At 33.3% G+C, this 19,658-nt stretch overlaps 1 protein-coding gene across 1 annotated transcript in view; it reads right to left on the bottom strand.

Moving 5' to 3' along the window:
- GABA-B-R1 (gamma-aminobutyric acid type B receptor subunit 1) overlaps nt 1-5,176 on the bottom strand; it is an 881,512-nt gene extending 876,336 nt beyond the window's left edge. Inside the window, exon 1 of the mRNA XM_072537020.1 lies at nt 4,815-5,176. Within this exon, the coding sequence (XP_072393121.1) occupies nt 4,815-4,817 (3 nt within the window). The 5' untranslated portion in view covers nt 4,818-5,176. The remainder of the gene's footprint in view (nt 1-4,814) is intronic.
- Nucleotides 5,177-19,658: the final 14,482 nt, after the last annotated feature.

Raw genomic sequence — 19,658 nt, 5'->3', positions numbered from 1 at the left:
GGTTAATTTTCCATCCATTCCATTACCCATTCCAGGTCTTTCATATTCGAATTAATAAAATCTTGTTGACTGTCAATTAAATCTTCAGGGTTAATTTCTGTATCACCACTAGGAAGGTTTAGCGAGGAAAAGATCTCTTCAGTGACAATTTCATAATTAATTATACCATTAGTAGTAAATATTCCACTATAGTTTTTGTTTAAACAATAGTCAGCTCCTGTAAAATGTTTTGATCATATTCTCGCGGTTTCTACATTAAATTTGTCTTGCTGAAAACACTTGAAGACCCATACTTTAAGCATTTGTTTGTCTCTAGGAAACACAAAAAAATGACGCTTCGAAAAAGATTTACTTTTTTATTATAATTGTTTAAACAACCGACCACTGCATAATACATTATGGCAACCCAATAATTAGTCTTCTTTATAAAGTAGCTACAGGTAGTCGAGAGGAAGTTGCGTACGATAAATAAATTAGGTGATATTAATACAGTAAACTGAATGTTTTCACCACAAAATTTATATAACAATATAATATACAAGTTCTTCTTCATTACGTTTTGAAGCGCACAGGAAAGCAACAGATAGAGCATTTAACTTGGCATCATTAAAGTTGTCTCGGGCTTACGTCACAGGTGTGAGAGAGAGATGCAAGAACATGCGCGTTGACTTATCTTGTTAGTTATAGTATCATGTTTATTTACCTACTACTGCGTTGTAAGCTGTTTATCTTGCAAAACACAACTTACTTGTGAACTGTACCTACTCGAACAAGTGCCAACGATTTTTGGGCAGTAGTGGGTATTTTAATTACTAACTTACTTTTCATTAGCTACAACTCTGCTTCTACTCGGCCATAGACTTCACAAGTACAACATTTTTTTTTTGTTTTTTATAATCTACTTTTTTGCTAAAAATATTGTTTCCGATAAATACTTACTTGTTGAGTTATTTGTGAAAAACCGTCTGAAAACGTGGTTTTCATTTTGGAAAATGAACATTTTCACTCGCGAATAACTCAAAAAGGATTGACGAGGTGAAAAACTCTATAAAACAATAGTTGCTTAGAATTAGTCAATTTATCTATTTCTTGACTTATTTTGAACGTATGTTTTTTTCTCCCCCGAGAACACGTAGCTTTCACCCCCAAGTAAAGGCAACCCCTGGGCTCTAGTCCAAAAGTAAAGTATATGGTAAGAGGAACCTAAATCCAAATTTTCAAGCAAAGTCGTTATGACGAGGAAAATGCCACTCCAAACCGGTCATTTACTGAAGTAATGTAGCATAAGAAGGAAGATATTATAAAGATACATGACAGCGCTATCATAGTTTTAACCTGCCTGTTTTTCTAATTTAAACGAAATAAAAATTCCTTTTCCTTATGTCACAAGCAAGGTGTAAACAAAAAAGTACAAGAAATAAAATAAACTTATCATCATGTTAGTATAAAATCGTTAAGACCAACACGCGATGTACATTTGAAGGAAATTATTCCGAAAATTGGGGACAGTATAATAGCGATTTTAAATGTGGAAAAATATTATACTGGCTGTCCAAAAAATATATTTTTTTTTATATACCGTGTTTTTTATTGTCGTCACTTCCTATCATTTGAGATTTTTGTTATCATCTCTCGTTAGTTATTATCTCTAATCTTTTGTTTTCGCGAAATTTATAGCTTTAATTTGCAAGTTCTAAATTTAAAAACAAATACAAGCAAAATTTATTTTTTTTATTTTTATTGTTTAATAAGGTGGCATTAAACAATATATATAATGCTTAATTTTCACCCTTTTATCACTAACCCTTATTTTTTAATAGCCATATTAGTGTCACAGAGTTAGTCGCTATACTCATCCGAAACGGCTTGACCAATTTTATATGTATATGTAGTAGATCTGAGAATCAGTTCTAATATATTTTTCATATCCCTAAAATATAAGGGTGATCCACCCCAAACTTTGTTTTTATTTTTGGACAAAATTTATTATTTGTTTATGATGTGGTATTAAACAATACAACTTCCTTTACCCTAAATTTTTACCCTTTTATCATTAATCACTAATTTTTAATAACCATATTATTAATTTAATTAATTTAACCCTGATCGATAACAACCTCACCCAACACCTAACCCTCCCTAACAATTTACAATTAACAGTAGGATCAGTTGTCATTGTGCTAAGTAACATAAATCAACCTCGACTGTGCCATGAAACGGGACTGACTGTTAAAAGTCCAATGAATAATGTCATTGAGGCAACGATCGCCAAGGAAAAATTCAAACGAGGAGATGTCTTGATCCCTCGTATACCGATGATTTCATCGAACGTACCATTTGATTTTTAAACGTTTACAAATTTTCCATGCGTTTGGCTTTTGCAATGACAATAAACAAATCACAAAGCCAACCGTTAGAAGTTTGCGGAAATAATTAATAGTTTCCATGTTTCGCGCAAGGAGAAATATTCAAGCAACGCAAAAAAAGATATTGTTTATTAGAAAGCATTAAATTGATTTAACTTTTTTTCATACATAATTTAATTCTAAGGCGGTGCTAAGTTCTCGGGGTCAGCTAATATATTTTAGATTTTTTGATCTTTAAATAAATGTTTGTCCATCTTTTTGGGTGATGTTTCCCAAAGCACACGTTGGACCATAGAGACTAAAAACTGCAGTAGGATGGCAGCTACTGTAAAAAACTCAATACCTGCCTGAAATTACGTACATGCACACATTCAGCCACAGTCCAACGAGTATCTGAAGTTAACTACGTTCATCAAGTACAGTATTATGACAGAACAGTATTATGATAAACGTTTAAATTTTTGTTTATGGACTTTCGATAAAATTGGAGAAGATCGTGATTTTAAAATGTATTTTTTACAGACGAATCTACTTTTCACAATAATGGTCTAGTAAATAAACATAATTTTTATTATTATGATACAGTAAACAAGCATTTATTTCGTATTATGGGCGAATACGTTATCGGCCCGTATTTTTTTTAATTGAATAATTTTTTAAAACAAAATTTTTGAACCCTTCTTGAAAATCTTCCACTCAGCTTCCGAACAAGAATGTGTATCCAATTGTACGGAGCTCCTACTCATTCTTCACGTAATGTTAGGAACTACCTTAACAGAAAATTTAGAAATAAATGGATAGGTTTCACTGTCGGATTGTAAGAGAATATGGAGCCAGTAGAAAGTTGACAAAAAATATCCATCAAGCGTTAATGTATGTTGTTAATTCATTTTCTCTGAGCCGGTGTTCAGAAAAACATAATATATTCTATCTTTTATTTTTCAAAAAAATATTAAGCTGCTCTATTTTGTTTAATAAACTTTGTTTGTTTACTTGAAAAATACTAACTAGACTAATCTGGTTATAAGATCATATGGAAAAAAAGCACAATCTAAACTGAAATATCTGGACGATGTGGGGGAAAATTTAAGAGAGATTGAGGTAAGGGGATTAAGAAGACGGGAACCTTGATACGGAAGGACGTTAGGGTATTTTGTAGAATAAAGTTTGCAAAGAGCTATAACGCTATCTGATGATGATGATGACTAAAATTTAAATACCCTGGAATTAATTTATCAAGAGGCAGAAATATTGAGGTTGAAATGAGGAAATAGCCAATACAACCGTACACAACACCAACAAGTATCATTAACAGGATGACTGCCAACAAAGCAGTCTTCTATAGACAATATAGACAAACAGGGACTACGACATGGAAACATTCGTTCCTCCGTTAAGACGTAGACCTAAAATAAGACCTGAAACTAGCACAACACAAAGATACCTAGAAAAATTACATGAAGACAAGATTGAAGATTGTAACATATACATTAATAGGATGACAGAAAGCAGGATAGTTAGAATAGCCCGAGACTAGTCATCAATTGGAAGAAGAAGCAGATCGAATTAGAATAAGATTTAATGATCACATTGTAACAACATAATAAGTTGGCTGGTTTTAATCGTAGGACAAAGTCGTCCTCGTTTCGAAAAGGGAAGATGTATGTTTCCTTTATTTGAAATCCTATAACATCGATCTTGTGTCATTATATTATTATAATTACCCACGATTGTCATGTAATCCAAAGGTTTTCACACCTATTTTCGTAGCTAGTTTCAACTACATTTAAATTGTTTCGCTGAAGATGGTCCGAATGGACCGAAAACGTTTTAAAGATTTGTAATCCTTTTGGATAGATTTTTAATATTTTTAATAAAATGTACCCTATAAATCATACACCAAAATTCTTTACTTCTCTACTGGGACCTCCCTTTTTACTTTGTAACACAATAAGTCACTTCGGTAGATAATATTCATTCTTTTAGCTACATCGAGTTATCAGAACTATTAATTAGTGAAATAGAATTAAAGCTTATTAGAAAAATTAGAGTTTTCTACGATAATACAAACCAAGGATATAGAATAATTCAAATAAAATATTGACAAGAAAAAATGGAACACGACCCATTCTTTAAATTTACGTTTATTATAAAAGGTTTTTATTGCTACATAACGTTAATGTAGTGAGATTTAGCCCTATTTATTTAATTTAATATTTTCCTGTATAACAGTATATATATATATATATATATATATATATATATATATATATATATATATATATATATATATATGTATATATATATATATATATATATATATAATTATTTATATTACTATAGATGTTTAAAAATGAATAAAATAAATATAAGGTTTTGAATATTGCTGTTTCTGAAATATTTATAATTTTTATTGAAAACTTAATACTACTTCGTTTTGTTTCTCACCATTATTTCATATTTTATCCTTCCGCCAAGCGATAAACAGGTAATTCAAGCGAAAAAAGAACCCCTTCAGAATGCAATGAGTGTCCAATGCGTCCATGTCCACACCACCTGTCTCACGCCGCGAAATCGCACTCAAATCTTATAAAATTCGAGCCAAGATTCTTGGTCCAAAATGTTTTGCCAAAAATCACCATGGCCACAATGTGATTAGTCACTCATATCGATCACTAATTAGTTTTTTTCGAGAAATGGCAATGCCAAGCGAATTACGAGCGTTCGTTTCGGTGAATCACATAAGTTCGGCGTGACACCAACGACCAGGAACAGGACGAGTCCCCCACTAAACAGACGATACGGCTGGTTTTCGGAGCTCGAGCTGTTCTAGGCGACCGCGCAACCTACAAGGATATTTGAGCAGCAGGAGTAGGTCAGGACAGGACTCGCAAGGCGCTGTCGAGTGTGCTAATTTTACGTTAGAGCGCAGGGAGCACTGGCTGGCTGGTAAATGTTATACTGAAGAGCACTCCGCGTGAGCTTCTATTTCAAAAGTTGATTTATTTTTAACATTTCTGGATTGTATTTCCATTTTATATTTAAACTTGTTTTTTTACAATCTGATCTATAAAAGAACAGGAGATACAGTAATTAGAACAAAGGAGAAATTCGTTTGATATGTTTTTCAAACTTAAAACCTGATACTTTGTTAAAAATATTTAAGTACACGATTAAAAATTAATATTTGAAAACCCTTAGTTAGCGGAAGGAATAAAAATAAAATTTAGGATAAAAATAGTATGTACTTAATACTTTATAGTATAATATGGGAATGAGTTTTGAATGATCCGACAGAACAAAATAAATCATAAATAAAAGTATCAGTGCAACAAGATGGTATAAAACCTGCAAGAGAATTGGCAAGGAACTGTCTGGATGGGGAAAATGCAGTCAATAAAGGAGGAAAATTATGTGGTGAAACATTACAGAAATGAAAAAATATATCAGAAAATATAAAAGTACATAAAGGATAGGCTATTGTTGGTATTCAAAAATAGATTTATAAACATGAATTAATTAACTAATATATTTATTTAAGGGAATTATTAAAGTATGAAGTACCATTTAAATGTAAAAATGGTATTTTATTATTTGCGTAAAAAAATAAAAGGATGTTTAATAATGCTCCAATTATGGGGTCATATTTATGCAAAGATAGATTAACAACAGATGCATATTTTTTTATTATTTTACATAAAGTGCCTAGACAACTAAATCCATTAGTAGAGGAACGTTATCAATCTCTCTCTTCAATCCTGACCCCCGGAGGGAGTGCAGTGGTTATCGTGACGTTGCGTAATGTCCGTCTCCAAAGATCTCTGTCTCTGGTCATTTCTTTTAACTCATGCATAGATCTTTTGCATATGCTTGTAATTTGATTGATCCATCTTGTTGCAGATCTTCCTCGTGATCTTAGGCCTTCTACCGTAACTTTAATAATTACTTTTTCCATGTTTTCTGTAGCTGCTCTCATAACATGTCCAAAGTATTTTAATTATTGTAGACGAACTTTGCTGGATAGCCGTTTGCTGACGTTTAGCTCATTTAAAATTGAAATATTTGTCCTGTGGTGGTTCCACGGAATTTGTAACATCCTTCCCCAATACAAAATTTCAGTGGCGTCTATCCTTCTTCGTTCCGCTTGGGTGGAAGATTCACATCCGTATGTCAGTATTGGGAATATTAAACAGTTGATCAACCTCATTTTTAAAGTTCGTGAAATTTGAAATATATCTTACTGAAATATTGTGGAGCAGCAATAATACAACAATTAACAACATTAAATAATAAAATTCTCAATAGGTGTCCAAACCATTTTAAACCTCTTAACCACCTATTGAAAATGCCTGACGAACGTTGGCCCCAAAAACTTCACAGATGGAAGGAAACAAAAAAAAACAAAACAAAACAAAAAAACACACAAACTCTGCAGAAAATAATTTTACAATAATAAACATTATTTTCTGCAGAGTTTGTGTGTTTTTTGTTTTGTTTTGTTTTGTTTTGTTTTGTTAAGTTAGTTTTAAGTAATAAGTAAAGTTTACAGTAGATATATAATAACATCGATAATATACTACATATTGAGTTGTAAGTTATGAACTATAAACATCTGTATTTCTTATAAACTCTATGTCATCTTTTATATTTTAGAGAACTGATGAAGCTTTAGAAGTATAAAGCGAAACGTCTTCGATAAACTTATGAAGTAGTTGACTTCTTTTTTTATTTTTTGCCAACCTGAATGACCGATTAAACCTCTGAATTCACTAGTTGAATACTTTAGAAATATGAATTGACGGTCGTAGTCTTTACAATATATACTTATATATATTAAAATTATAAAACACAAAAAATACCGGAAGAATGGAGCACGAGCGAACTAATTCTACTATTCAAAAAAGGAGACTTGTTAAATAAATACTATGCTAAAACTTACAACTAAAATGTTACAAGTGGTAATAAATCAGAGGATAAGTTTAGCAGATGAACAACAGGTTTTTCGTAGTGGAAGATCGTGTACAGATGCAATATTCTTTATAAAACAAATTACTGAGAAATCACTAGAGTATAATAGACCAGCATTTCTGTGTCTTATTGACCTAAAGAAAGCGTTTGACAGTAAGACTCAAAGATGTAATCCATCTTTTCTATAATAGAGAAGCTCCCCTAACTATTATAAAAAACTATCCAAAAGATCTACCAAAACAACAAAATGAAAGTCAGAATTGATGGACAACTTAGAGAACCTATAGAAATAGGCAGCGGACAAGGGGATTCATTGAGCCCCATGCTCATCAATTTGATCATGGGTGAAATCATCAAAAACGTTAACCCAGGAAGAGCATACAGAATTGGAAACAAAGAAATCAAAATACTCATTACGCAGACGACGCAATATTGATAGCCCAAGATGAAGATAGTCTGCAAAGACTGGTCCACAGATTTTACATAAGAGCAAAAGAATTTAATATGACAATTTCATCTCAGAAAACTAAAACAATAGTAGTCAGCAAAGAATCAACCAGATGTAAAATAGAAATTGATCATCAGTATTGAACAAGTAATGGAAATAAAATACCTGGGAATTACAATGTCTAGCCATGGAGAACTGAACAAGGAAGTGAGAGATCAAATACAAAAAACAAAAAGACTGGCAGGATGCCTTAATAACACTATATGGTGAAACAGACACATTAACACTTAGATGAAATCAAGAATTTATAAAGCCAGTGTAAGACCAATAATGACATATGCCTCAGAAACAAGACACGACACAGCCACAAGGCAAAGGCTACTGAAAACTGCAGAGATGAGAGTACTGAGAAGAATTACAGGAAATACGCTGAGAGATCGAAAGAGAAATGAAGACATTAGAAGAAAATGTAACGTACAGTGTAAATGTAAGTGTAAATGAATGGACACAAAATTGAAAAAAAGAATGGAATAACCAGTTTAAACAAAAAAAAAATTAAACAAGATTTCTTTAAAAATGAGCCGTCCGTTTTTTTGGACGGCTGGACCAACGGCAAGGGTAACAGTGAAAGATGCTGGAAGTTGAAGCTAGAGAAGTGGGTCACACTGTATGAGTTAGATAGGCGTGAGTCAGACTGTGTGGAAGGAGGAAATGCCCGTCTGGGAATGATGCCGTACTAGGAGCGATAAGGTTCTTCTACGCGCTACCTGAAACGAGATAAGGACCCTCCTTGCTGATGAATGGAGTGTGGATGTGTATGAATGGAGAATCAATGAATAAAGGTAGTGCTTCGGAAGTGATGTCGGTCTTACAGCGGCCATTCCGCTTTCGGATCGCTGGATGACAGAGGAGGGCCTGGTTTAGCAGGTAGGCGTTTGGCGTAGACTCGGCGACGAGAGGGCATTTTAAAGTACCTCGGGAACTATCGCCGGCAGTACGAAGAACGAATCCTGCACTAAGGTCAGTCAGGCGGCGTCCTGGACCCGAAAGTAGGTACTTTCGGTACGAGTTGTGTAATTTCTATTTAATAAATCGTACCGAAAGTTTTATTTTCGGGACAGCTGCAGAAAAATTAATTGTTATAAACTTTTTATAATTATAAATAAAAGTTATGAAATTAATCTGTATTATAATTAACCTATAACAATTTACATACTTAATTTTACTATGTTTATTAATAATTATATAAAGTTTGCAAAAATTAATTTGTTTAAAATATTTTTGTAATGCGTTTCAGTCAGAAAAAGTAATTGTAAAAATAATAAGCATAATTCAAGAAAAATTAACGTGTATTGATTTGATTTTCAAATAAAAACTTTATTTTTTTGTAAAATTGATTTTTAAAGGATAATATTTATAACTGTAATTCATATTAAGTTACATATCTTTTCATAACGTTTTCTACTAATATTAATAAAAAAAAAGTAAAATTTTGCAAAATAACTAACAAAAACAAAATAAATAACAAAATATATCAAATTAAAAAAAAATCATCAATTTTCGCTTATTACAACCAGAGATACTACTACTGTTACCTACTTTGAATTTATGAATTGAGTTTTTGAAATGGCAAAATTAAGAAATAAAAAAAAAATACTGCTAATTCGGGTTCTAAGGATCGAAGGACATAGAATGTTGTTTTAAAATCCGTGTAAAAATGCCGACATTTTAAAAAAAAATTAACTAAATAATTTAATTTGATTAAATTTAAAAGCTTTCTCTTCAATTTGGTGCTTTTAGAATTTATGCAGACCTAGTAGCTTACGCGTAATAACATTGTAGATAGAAGCTTTCTGGGATAAACAATTTTAATTTTGCAATAAATGTTAAGTGAAACTTCTTAAAATTTTTATAGCTGATGACATGTGATATTGTTCCTACTATCACGCAAAATTAATGTTTTTTTTGCATTTTTAGAAAAGTAATTAGGAATTTTCAAAAAACCGACTTTTAAAACTATTTTTGCAATAATTAAGCAACAACATGTGGGTTACCAACATATCGTAGACAACATGTGAGTGTAAGCATTGATGTGGATAGTGCCCGGGTCTCGAAGTCTTTCTTAAAGATATTTACTGAAGATAGTGGGGAGCCCATTGGGGCACCATTTATTTGTCTGTAGAATTGATTTTGGAAGATGAAATAAGTGTTAGACATACAATGTTTAATGAGAGATAAATGGTCTTGCTGGATACTGTATTTAGTTTTCAGAATGTTTAGAGTTTCGTCTATAGGAATGTTTGTAAAGAGTGAAACGATATCGAAACTTACTAGAATGTCTGACGGTGAGATAGGGTATTGTTTCAGAAGTTCGATGAAATGAAAAGAATTTTTGACGAAAGATGAAGCATTTTCGAGAGGTTGTAGAGTTTTTGCCAAGTACTTGGCCAATGGTTGTGTAGGGCAGTTATATGCACTGACAATGGGACGTAGAGGAATATCGGGTTTGTGAATTTTGGGTAGGCCATAAATTCGAGGTGTTCTGGAAGACTTTTCACGAGGAATGAGAGATTGTTTTATGTCAACACGAAGAGAAGTTTTGAGATTTGAGAGGTTATTAATGTAAAAAAAAGTGTTTAGGACGATGGCATTGCCTTTGTCGGCAAGACGAATGACTAGATTTGAATTTGACTGAAGTTCTTTCAGGGCTTTTTTTCTCGGATTGGCTAATATTCGGAATAGGAGGCTTTGAGTTTCTAAGCAGCAAGACCAGTTTCTTTTAGCAAGACCACTTATCTCTCATTAAACATTGTATTTTCAACACTTATTTCATCTTACAAAATCAGACAAATAAATTGGGTGCCCCAATGGGCTCCCCACTATCTCCAGTAACTGCCAATATCTTTATTATGGAAAACTTCGAGAAACGAGCACTATCCACATCAATGCTCAAACCCACATGTTGGATATGATATGTTGAGGATACATTCGTCATTTGACCACATGGCAGGGATGCTTTGGTGTCTTTTCAAACCAATCTGAATGGTATACATCCTAGTATCCAGTTCACGATGGAGGTGGAAACGGGTTTCTCGATGTTATCACGAAGAAAAACCAATCCCAAGATTTTCATCACTCTGTTTATTGAAAACCCACCCATACCAATCGTTACTTGCATGCCAACTCTCATTATCCACCTTCACAAATTAATTCAGTCATTAATTCCCTTGAGATCAATAACGATGTTTAAAATGGTTACCGCGAAAATCACATCATTAGGAGCATCCACAGACATGAAATTTCCACTTAATTTCAACCCAAAGACTCAGACCCTTATCATAGGCTTTTCTTCCTTACATCAAAGATGTCACTAACAACATCGACAAAATTCTTAAATCAAGAGGAATAAAGATAATATTTACCCCCAAAAAAAACTTTCATCTTTGTCCGAACAATCAATGACAACATTATAAACGAACAACACGGCGTTGAGTAGTTCAATACCATCTTCATTCAGGTCACAAAATTTATTTTTTGAAAACTCCAGAACCATAGCGCGTATCCGTTCTATAAACCAAGACTTATCCGAGAAGCCATATAAATTGAAAAAAAGTCAAATTGTCTTAATAAAAGAGATGACGGCATACGGTTACCTACGACATGGAGACCTCTCATAAATAAAATATCATCCTCTCTACCCTCCATACAAGGTTGTACTGTCAGAAATGTTGGCGCCAACCCCCGTGCCAATCCCCATGCGAATCTCACGCTTACCCCCACGCCAACCTCTACCCAAACCACGTCAACATCGACGGTATAAATGAACCGTTCTCTGTTCCTAGTAGCAGTAATGCATTGGTTAGTGATCAGTGTAGTAGTGTCTGGGGACTCGGGACTGAGACTGAGACCGAGACTGAGACCTCGAAAGCCCTGAAGAAGTCATCAAAGAGGATATCGAAAGCTCGGCGCAAGGATAATCGACGCGGTTCAAACCGGATGTCTAAAAATGCTCTCTTTATACAAATGTTTAAGAGAGATTCATGTTTATTAAAGATGGTGAGTGAGGTGTCTATTGAAGGAAGGTGTTTAGCCCAGGGGGGAAATGAAGATAGAGAAAATTAATTAGTCAGACGAAGGTCAATATTTTTAAGTAGAGTAATGTAATTAATTACGGTATAGGTTTTATGACAAGATGTTGGACATTTTTATTGGAAGAAGAGGGTATTATGATAATTAGGGAATAAATACGATTGAAGGAATTTACGGATGTTGAAGCAGCATATAAAAGGAGAAGAGATTGTCGTCTTAAGGTGAGAGGAGGTTCATTGGATTCACGATGTACGCTCTCAATAGGATTGGAGCGAAAAACCCCTTACCTAGACGAAGAGCACTATTGTGAACAGAGTTTAATAAATCCAGGTCAGATGTAAAGGCAGAGCAATAGATAAATCTATCGCAGTCGAACTTAGATCGGATTAATGCTCTATAGACTCTTAGTAAAGCAGTTTCATCGGCACCTCATTGAAGATGACTAAGGCTTTTAAGAACGTTTAGCGTTTTAAAAAAATTTGTTTTAAGTTCATAGATGTGATTTTTCCAATTTAATCTGGAATCAAATACATATAGAGAATTTTATATTGATTAACAACAGATAGTGGAGAATTGTTGTATAAAATTTGGGGCAAGGAAGTGGATGTTCTCCTGGAAAACTTTATTAATTTGGTTTGGCTCTGAGAGAATATTAATCGTAGTTTGTTAAATCTATATTAAAGAAGATTACCTGCAATTTGTGGAAGTTTACATGTGGTGGGAACATATTTACCGTGGCAGTAAATGATTAGATCATCAGCGCATTGAACATATTTTATAGGAGCAGGAAAGGATCTGCGTAGTTCGTTGATTGCAAGAATGAATAGAGTTGAACTTAATACAGATCCTTGAGGGACACTTTGATTTTGGGGAAGAGATTGAGGAATTTTACCCTTTGCAAGGACTTTAAAGGTTTTTCCAGTTAGAAAGTTTTTACAAATTCTTCTTCTTCTTCTTCAAGTGCCATCTTCGTTCCGAAGGTTGGCGATCATCAGGGCTATACGTATTTTCGAAACTGCTGACCGAAACAATTCGTTGCTGCTACAGCTATACCATTCCCGTAGATTCTTTAGCCAGGAGTTTCGTCTTCTTCCTATGGACTTTTTTCCTGCTATTTTCCCTTGCATAATTATTCGAAGCAGTTCATATCTTTCGCCTCTTGTAATGTGTCCCAAGTATTGCAGTTTTCGTTTTTTGATCGTAAATATAACTTCCTTTTCTTTATTCATTCTTCTCAAGACCTCGACATTTGTGACTCTCTCGGTCCATGATATTCTCAGGATTCTGCGATACATCCACAGTTCAAATGCCTCTAATTTTTTGGTATCAATCTTTTTCAACGTCCATGACTCCATTCCGTAGAACAGCACAGAAAGTACGTAACATCTCATCAGGCGAAGTTTCATTTCAAGGCTCAAATCTCTTCCGCAGAACACTCTCTCCATTTTAGTGAATATGGATCTGGCTTTTTCTATTCTTATTTTGATTTCTGCTGAGCTATCGTTGTCTTCATTTATAAAAGTGCCTAAATATTTTTATTTGCTAACTCGATCGATAATTTCATTGTGTAAATATAAATTTTGAACATTTTGTGTTGATTTCGATATTACCATAAATTTAGTTTTCTTTATGTTCAAAGATAGTCCATATTCTTCGCTGCAGTCTGCTATCTTATTCACCAATGTCTGTAGCTCTTCAAGTGTTTCTGCGATCAGAACGGTGTCGTCGGCAAATCTCAGATTGTTTAATCTAACACCATTTATTTTAATACCTACGGATTGCTCAGAGAGTGTTCTATTCATTACGTCTTCGGAATAGAGATTAAACAGGGTTGGTGACAGTATACACCCTTGTCTCACACCTCGCTTTATTTCAATTTTTTCAGTGGTATTATTCTCTACTCTCACTACTGCTTTCTGATTGTAGTACATATTTGCTATTATAGTAGGAAATATAAATATAGTAGGAGAGTTTGTTATTAATTGCTTTTTATAATTATAAATTATAGTAGGAGAGTTTGTTATTAATTGCTTTTTTGGAGATTGAAACAGAAGCCCCTTCAATATCAAATATAGTTGCTACGACATCTTGTTGATTGTTGATTGCTTGATAAATGTGTGTCTGAAGAAAAAAAGGTTGTCAGGAGTAGACTGGTAAGTCGGAAGCCGAATTCGGCGTCGTAAAAAACGAATTAAGAAAGGGGCAGGGACCGTTTTATTGTCTGGCGAAGAATTCCAATGAAACTACAAGGCAATTTCTATAGGATAACCAGAAGACTATCTATGACGTATGGTATTGAATTTTGGTTAAAGAGAAGAACGAATGTTTGTTATAGAAAGATAATACTGAGACGGATGTATGAAGAGTCCATATATATGTTAACACTTTTTCTAAAGAAATTTTTGCTTTAGAAAAATTTCTTCTCTTGCTGTAAATACGGTCCCTTATACGAATAAAGACATCATTAAATTTAGTGTTGTATAAAAATGGGATATATCTTCTTATCCATTTTAACCTGTTTTTAAGATTATACTGGTGAACATCGTAACTTGAATAACGTTTATGAGGTTATCTAATAGAAATTCGTTCTTGTTTTATTAATAAAGTAGAAAATTGTCGAAGTAATTCCAATTAAAGAGGAATTTTATAGGTCGATCTTAAATATCATCGATTATTAAGAAATTGCAGTTTTATATATTAAAATATTTCCCAAAGAATTCACTATCGACAAATTTATATAATGGCTTAGCGAACAAAATCTTGTGACTCCGCAGATGATGAAAATAAAACAAGTTGAAATTATTACAATAATTGTATACAAGATAAAGAAGAAATTTTTAGGGAAATAATTAAAACTTTTAAAATACAAGTAAAGTATCAACAATGATATGGTATGATAAATAAATTATTGGATTTATTGATAATATAGAGATAAATGCAAGTAGAATGTAATGAAGAAGTAAAGACGTTATAATAAGCGATTAAAACATTGAAAAATTTTCTTCTTCTACCATTATATGAGCTATTTTGCTTGTTCATTGACGGGTTGTTGCCTCCATGGAAGATTGTCACACCCTCTCTTGCGTGGCCGGCCGATACTTCTTCTACCACTTCTCGTCACTCCTCATAGGCGGAGAGCAATATCTCATCACTCCTTATTCGGTCTCTCAGTGAGTTTCCTGTAATTATTCTGAGTATTCTCATTTCTGCTGTTTCCAGCACTGTCTGTGTTTTAGCTGTGTCGGTCTTGTTTCTGATGCGGTTCTGGATTTCATCTCACAGTTAAGTTTCTGTTATCCCTATAGTATTATTATGGCTCTTGGTACTTGATCTTTTTCCATTCTGTATCCTCTTCCTTTATTGAAGCTATTTATGACTTCATCATGAATAGATTAAATAGCATAGGGCCTAGTGAATCCTCCTATCTTATTCCATTACCTGTATTTATAGGTTTCTGTAAGTTGTCCATCTTCTCTGATTTCTATCTTATAGTTTTGGTAGACGTTTTCAATTATTTTTATATTATCCAGCGATATCTCTTTATTATACAAGAGATGTATTACATATTTAGGTGCTACTCTGTTAAATGTCTTTAAGTCAATAAAATATAAGAATTCGGGTCTATTTGTGGCGCACCCGGGGGGGTTTTGGGGGTTAAAACCCTCCCAGGCCATATAAAGTAAAAATATATAAAGAATAGTAGGAAAATGTAACTTGTCTTTCACACAAAATACAAAAAATCCAACACACTAATTGAATAATTAAATTACCACGTTAAATATGTAGTACAGAATAATTATTGTATAAATACACAATAATTAATAATAGTTTTCATTATATTTAGATATAGATACCTAATATTAGGCTTATGACAAAAGTAGACAGAACGAGTCTGTTGCGAATAGCATGCGCCTATAGGACTGTATCTGCGGCAGCCTTGTGGACTATCACGGGTTGTGTTCCTCTGCATGTGTTAGCAGCAGAAAAGAGACATCTCTATGAGAGAAAAGAGCATTTGACAACAGCTATAAAAAAAGAAGAAAGGGAAAGATCAATGAAAAGATGGCAAGAAGAGGGAACAACAAGGAAGATGTTGACCAGTGGACCAAGATGCTGATCCCGAGCCTAGGGAACTGGGTAGATTGTCTGTTTTAGGGCGTATCTTCATAGATTTAGAAAGACAGATAGGTACAGATAAATGTCTATTCAAATATTCCAACATTGTTACTCACACAATGCTGGAGTGTAATAGATGTACAGGGGAGAGAAACAGAATGTATAAAGAAATAGATATGAACCCTGTGACTGTAAGAGAGATGATCGTGAAGAAAAAGAGAAACACCAACCGGGCCAACGATAGAGATAAGATCTAATTACTATTATAATGGGAATTAGCCGCAATTGAAGGTTAAAATAAGTATACTGACGTTTGAATCTTTGATCTTGCACTGATAACTTGTTTATACTCCAACAATTAATATAAAAAAAGAATAGCAGTTGGTAGCGAAGTACATCTAGCCTTCATCGACCTAGAAAAGGCTTATGATACAGTTCCAAGTCTTAAATTGTGGCAAGCTTTACAACAACTCGACATTTGTCCATACCTTTGAGGAATAATCACAGAAGTCTGCAGTGATAATACTACTTACCTTAAAATCTGAAATAGACTATCAGAGCCAATAAAAGTAACTAAAGGACTAAAACAAGAATGCAGTATGTCACCCTAACTGTTTAATTTATATATTGAGGCAGCCCTCCAAAATTGGAAAAACCACTGCCAGGGAATGGGAATCCCCATAGGAAATGACGTACTGTTCTCCCTGAACTTTGCGGATGACCAAGTCGTCCTAGCTCAAGATTCTTATGATCTAGAATTCATGATAAAGCGTCTATACAGAGAATATGTAAAATGGGGGTTATAAGCATGAAGAAAACAGAATATTTAGTTATCAATTCAGATGCAAGGTTTGAAGTGATGATCGACGAAGACGTGGAAATCAAACAAGTGGAAAAATTTAAATATTTAGGTGCACTCATTGCTAAGAACGGCTTGGGAGAAACCAAAATTAAACACCGAATTAATCAGGGACGTAAAATTGTAGAATGTCTGAACTCTTTATCTGGGATCGCAACATTTCCATAAGGAACAAAAAAAGAATAGGGAAAACCATGATTGAATCAGTTCTTTGTTATGGCTCTGAAGTATGGACAATTAATGCAGACCTGAAGAGAAAATCAACCAACGAATCTATAAGAAATAACATTAATGTTACAGAAACGGTCATTGAGAGAATAGAAAGAAGAGGTTTAAAATGGTTTGGACACTTATTAAGAATGCCTGACAAACGTTGGCCTCAAAAACTTCACAAATGGAAGCCCCTGGAAGAAGAAAAAGAGGTTGAACTTGACGCTCATGGAATGACGAAATTAGAAGAGCGATGGAATCGAAAGGTTTGGAGGAGGAGCATGCCTTAAACCGGCAGGATTGGTGGAGAAGAACGGGAATACGGCGATAGCCGTCTCCAAAATTTATTGTATTTACAAGTTGGATTAATGTAAAATGTCAACTTATTTTAACCTTCAATTGTGGCTTATTCCCATTAAAATAGTAATTACTTAAAAATGCCACAAGAAAATAGCTTCAGAACAAAAGATAAGATCTAGATAAGAGAAGGGAGTGTTCCAAAAATGTCGTCAGTCTTACAGCGGTCACCCCACTTTCGGAGTACGGTACGTGCGACAGTCAAATGGGCACAAGTAAGAGAGGGTGGTTTTAGTTGGTGGGCAGGATAATAGATACCTGAATCTTTGGCACTGCTATCTTTAGTACTTTAAATTAAACTAAAACCCAAATTTTAGGGACTCAAAATGGAGGTAGCATAAAAAAAATTTCAAACCCACCTCCCCTCAGACAAATTCTGGGTGCGCCACTGTTTCTCTGTAATCTGTTTTGTGACCAATATTGCATTTGTAGACGACGTTCCCGTACGGAAACATTGTTTATCATCTGCTAACTTTATGAGCTGATTTATTCGTTCTTGCACAATAATTTTAGTCGTAAGTTTCAGAGTAATGTTTAGCAAATTGATACCTCTGTAGTTTTATGGGTTTCTTACCGCCCTTTTTGAATAATAAAATAAGCTCGTGTGTCCTCTATTCTTCTGATATTTTCTTGTGTCTTATAGTTATAATCTTGTATCTTGTTAATCAATTTTGACAGTTGATCCATTATTGCCGCTCGTTCATATTCCAACAAATCATTTCAACAAATTATCTTTACCATCAATCATCAAATCATCAAATATATTTTCTATTCTTAGGTTTTCAAGTGTTTTTATACTTTGTGCTTACTTATGTGAACTTCTTCGTGTATGTTAATTTCTGGTGTTTGTGATCATTTGTTGTTCCTCTGTATATGACTTCTTTATATAGTCAATCCATGCATCTTTTTCGATGTGTTTTGGATCTGTTAGTTTCTTCACCTCCGCTTTTTGACCTCTTATAAAGCGCCATATTTCTTTTTTTAAACTATAAAAATCATGCTATAGTTCTTTTTAGAAGCATTCTCAGTGCTCGTTTTTAATTCTTCTTACAAGTGCATGTGTTTGATTTCTAATTCTCTTGTAATCTTCGCACGCTTGTTGTGTCTTATTTGACATGTACTTCAGGCAAGCTTTTTTCTTTTCCTTACTATTTTGTATTTTCCTTTACCTCTGTACAGAACCACGGAGTTTTTCGCGTTGGGAGTGACTTGCTTTTATTTATCTTTCTTTTACCCTGAGCTTCTTTGGCTGAGTCTAAGATGCTTTAATTTTAGCCCATCTTTCGTGGTGTCCGTCACTTTGGTCTGTTTCTGCATTTTTTTGCTTTTATTTTTTTGAATAAATACCTTGTTGTGTCTTCCTGTAAATTTTTAACTTTTATCTATGTGGTGTATTCTACAATTTGATTTTTATGATATATTATATACCTATATATATATATATATATATATATATATATATATATATATATATATATATATATATATATATATATATATATATATATATTGATATGATTGGTGTTTATAGAAAATAATTTATAAGTTATATACTACATAATATTAGATATAACAAGTATTTGGTAGAAGTTATATACTAGAGAATTTAATAAAAATATATTTATGTGAGGGCATTTTTAAGAAATTAGCATATAATAATTGTAAAAAGTTGTATTTTAGTAATTATAATGTGGTAGATATATTTAAGTGAGCCATGTGACTAGGCAACCAACTATACATGTGAGTGCCAGACAGATATACATACTCTCCAAGTGACATTTTAAATAATTAGGAATATAAAGTGGGGTTATAATAATAATGTTAGTTTAAAATGTTTAATTTATATATATTTACTGATTTAAGTGTTTATTCTGATCTGAAAAGCCTAAATGTCAACAAAATTATTAATAGAAAAGTATGGAATTCTCTAGATCACCGGAGATGGCCTTGTTTGCGAAATGGTTTGTTCCAGAAAATTCAGACATGTATTTAATAGAACAAATGGAACATGATTTCTTACCAGATGGTTCTGGAACATCCAAAAAGATATAAATACCCGGTGATTTGGATTCAGAGGCAGTTTTTAGTCAGTCAGTCAGTTTTTTAGTAAGAAGGTCCATTGAGTTAGTCAGTCAGTTGTGAGTTATAGTTACTATTAGTCCAGTTTTAGTATGAAAATTAGTTAGAGGTCAGTCAATCAGTTATAATTGTTCAATATAGTGAGTTAAATCAAAAGTAAGAAACA

This window comes from Diabrotica undecimpunctata, chromosome 7 (genome assembly GCF_040954645.1).
Source record: "Diabrotica undecimpunctata isolate CICGRU chromosome 7, icDiaUnde3, whole genome shotgun sequence".
NCBI lineage: Eukaryota > Metazoa > Arthropoda > Insecta > Coleoptera > Chrysomelidae > Diabrotica > Diabrotica undecimpunctata.
Note: the sequence above shows the minus strand (reverse complement) of the source record. Positions and strands in the feature narration are given on the sequence as shown.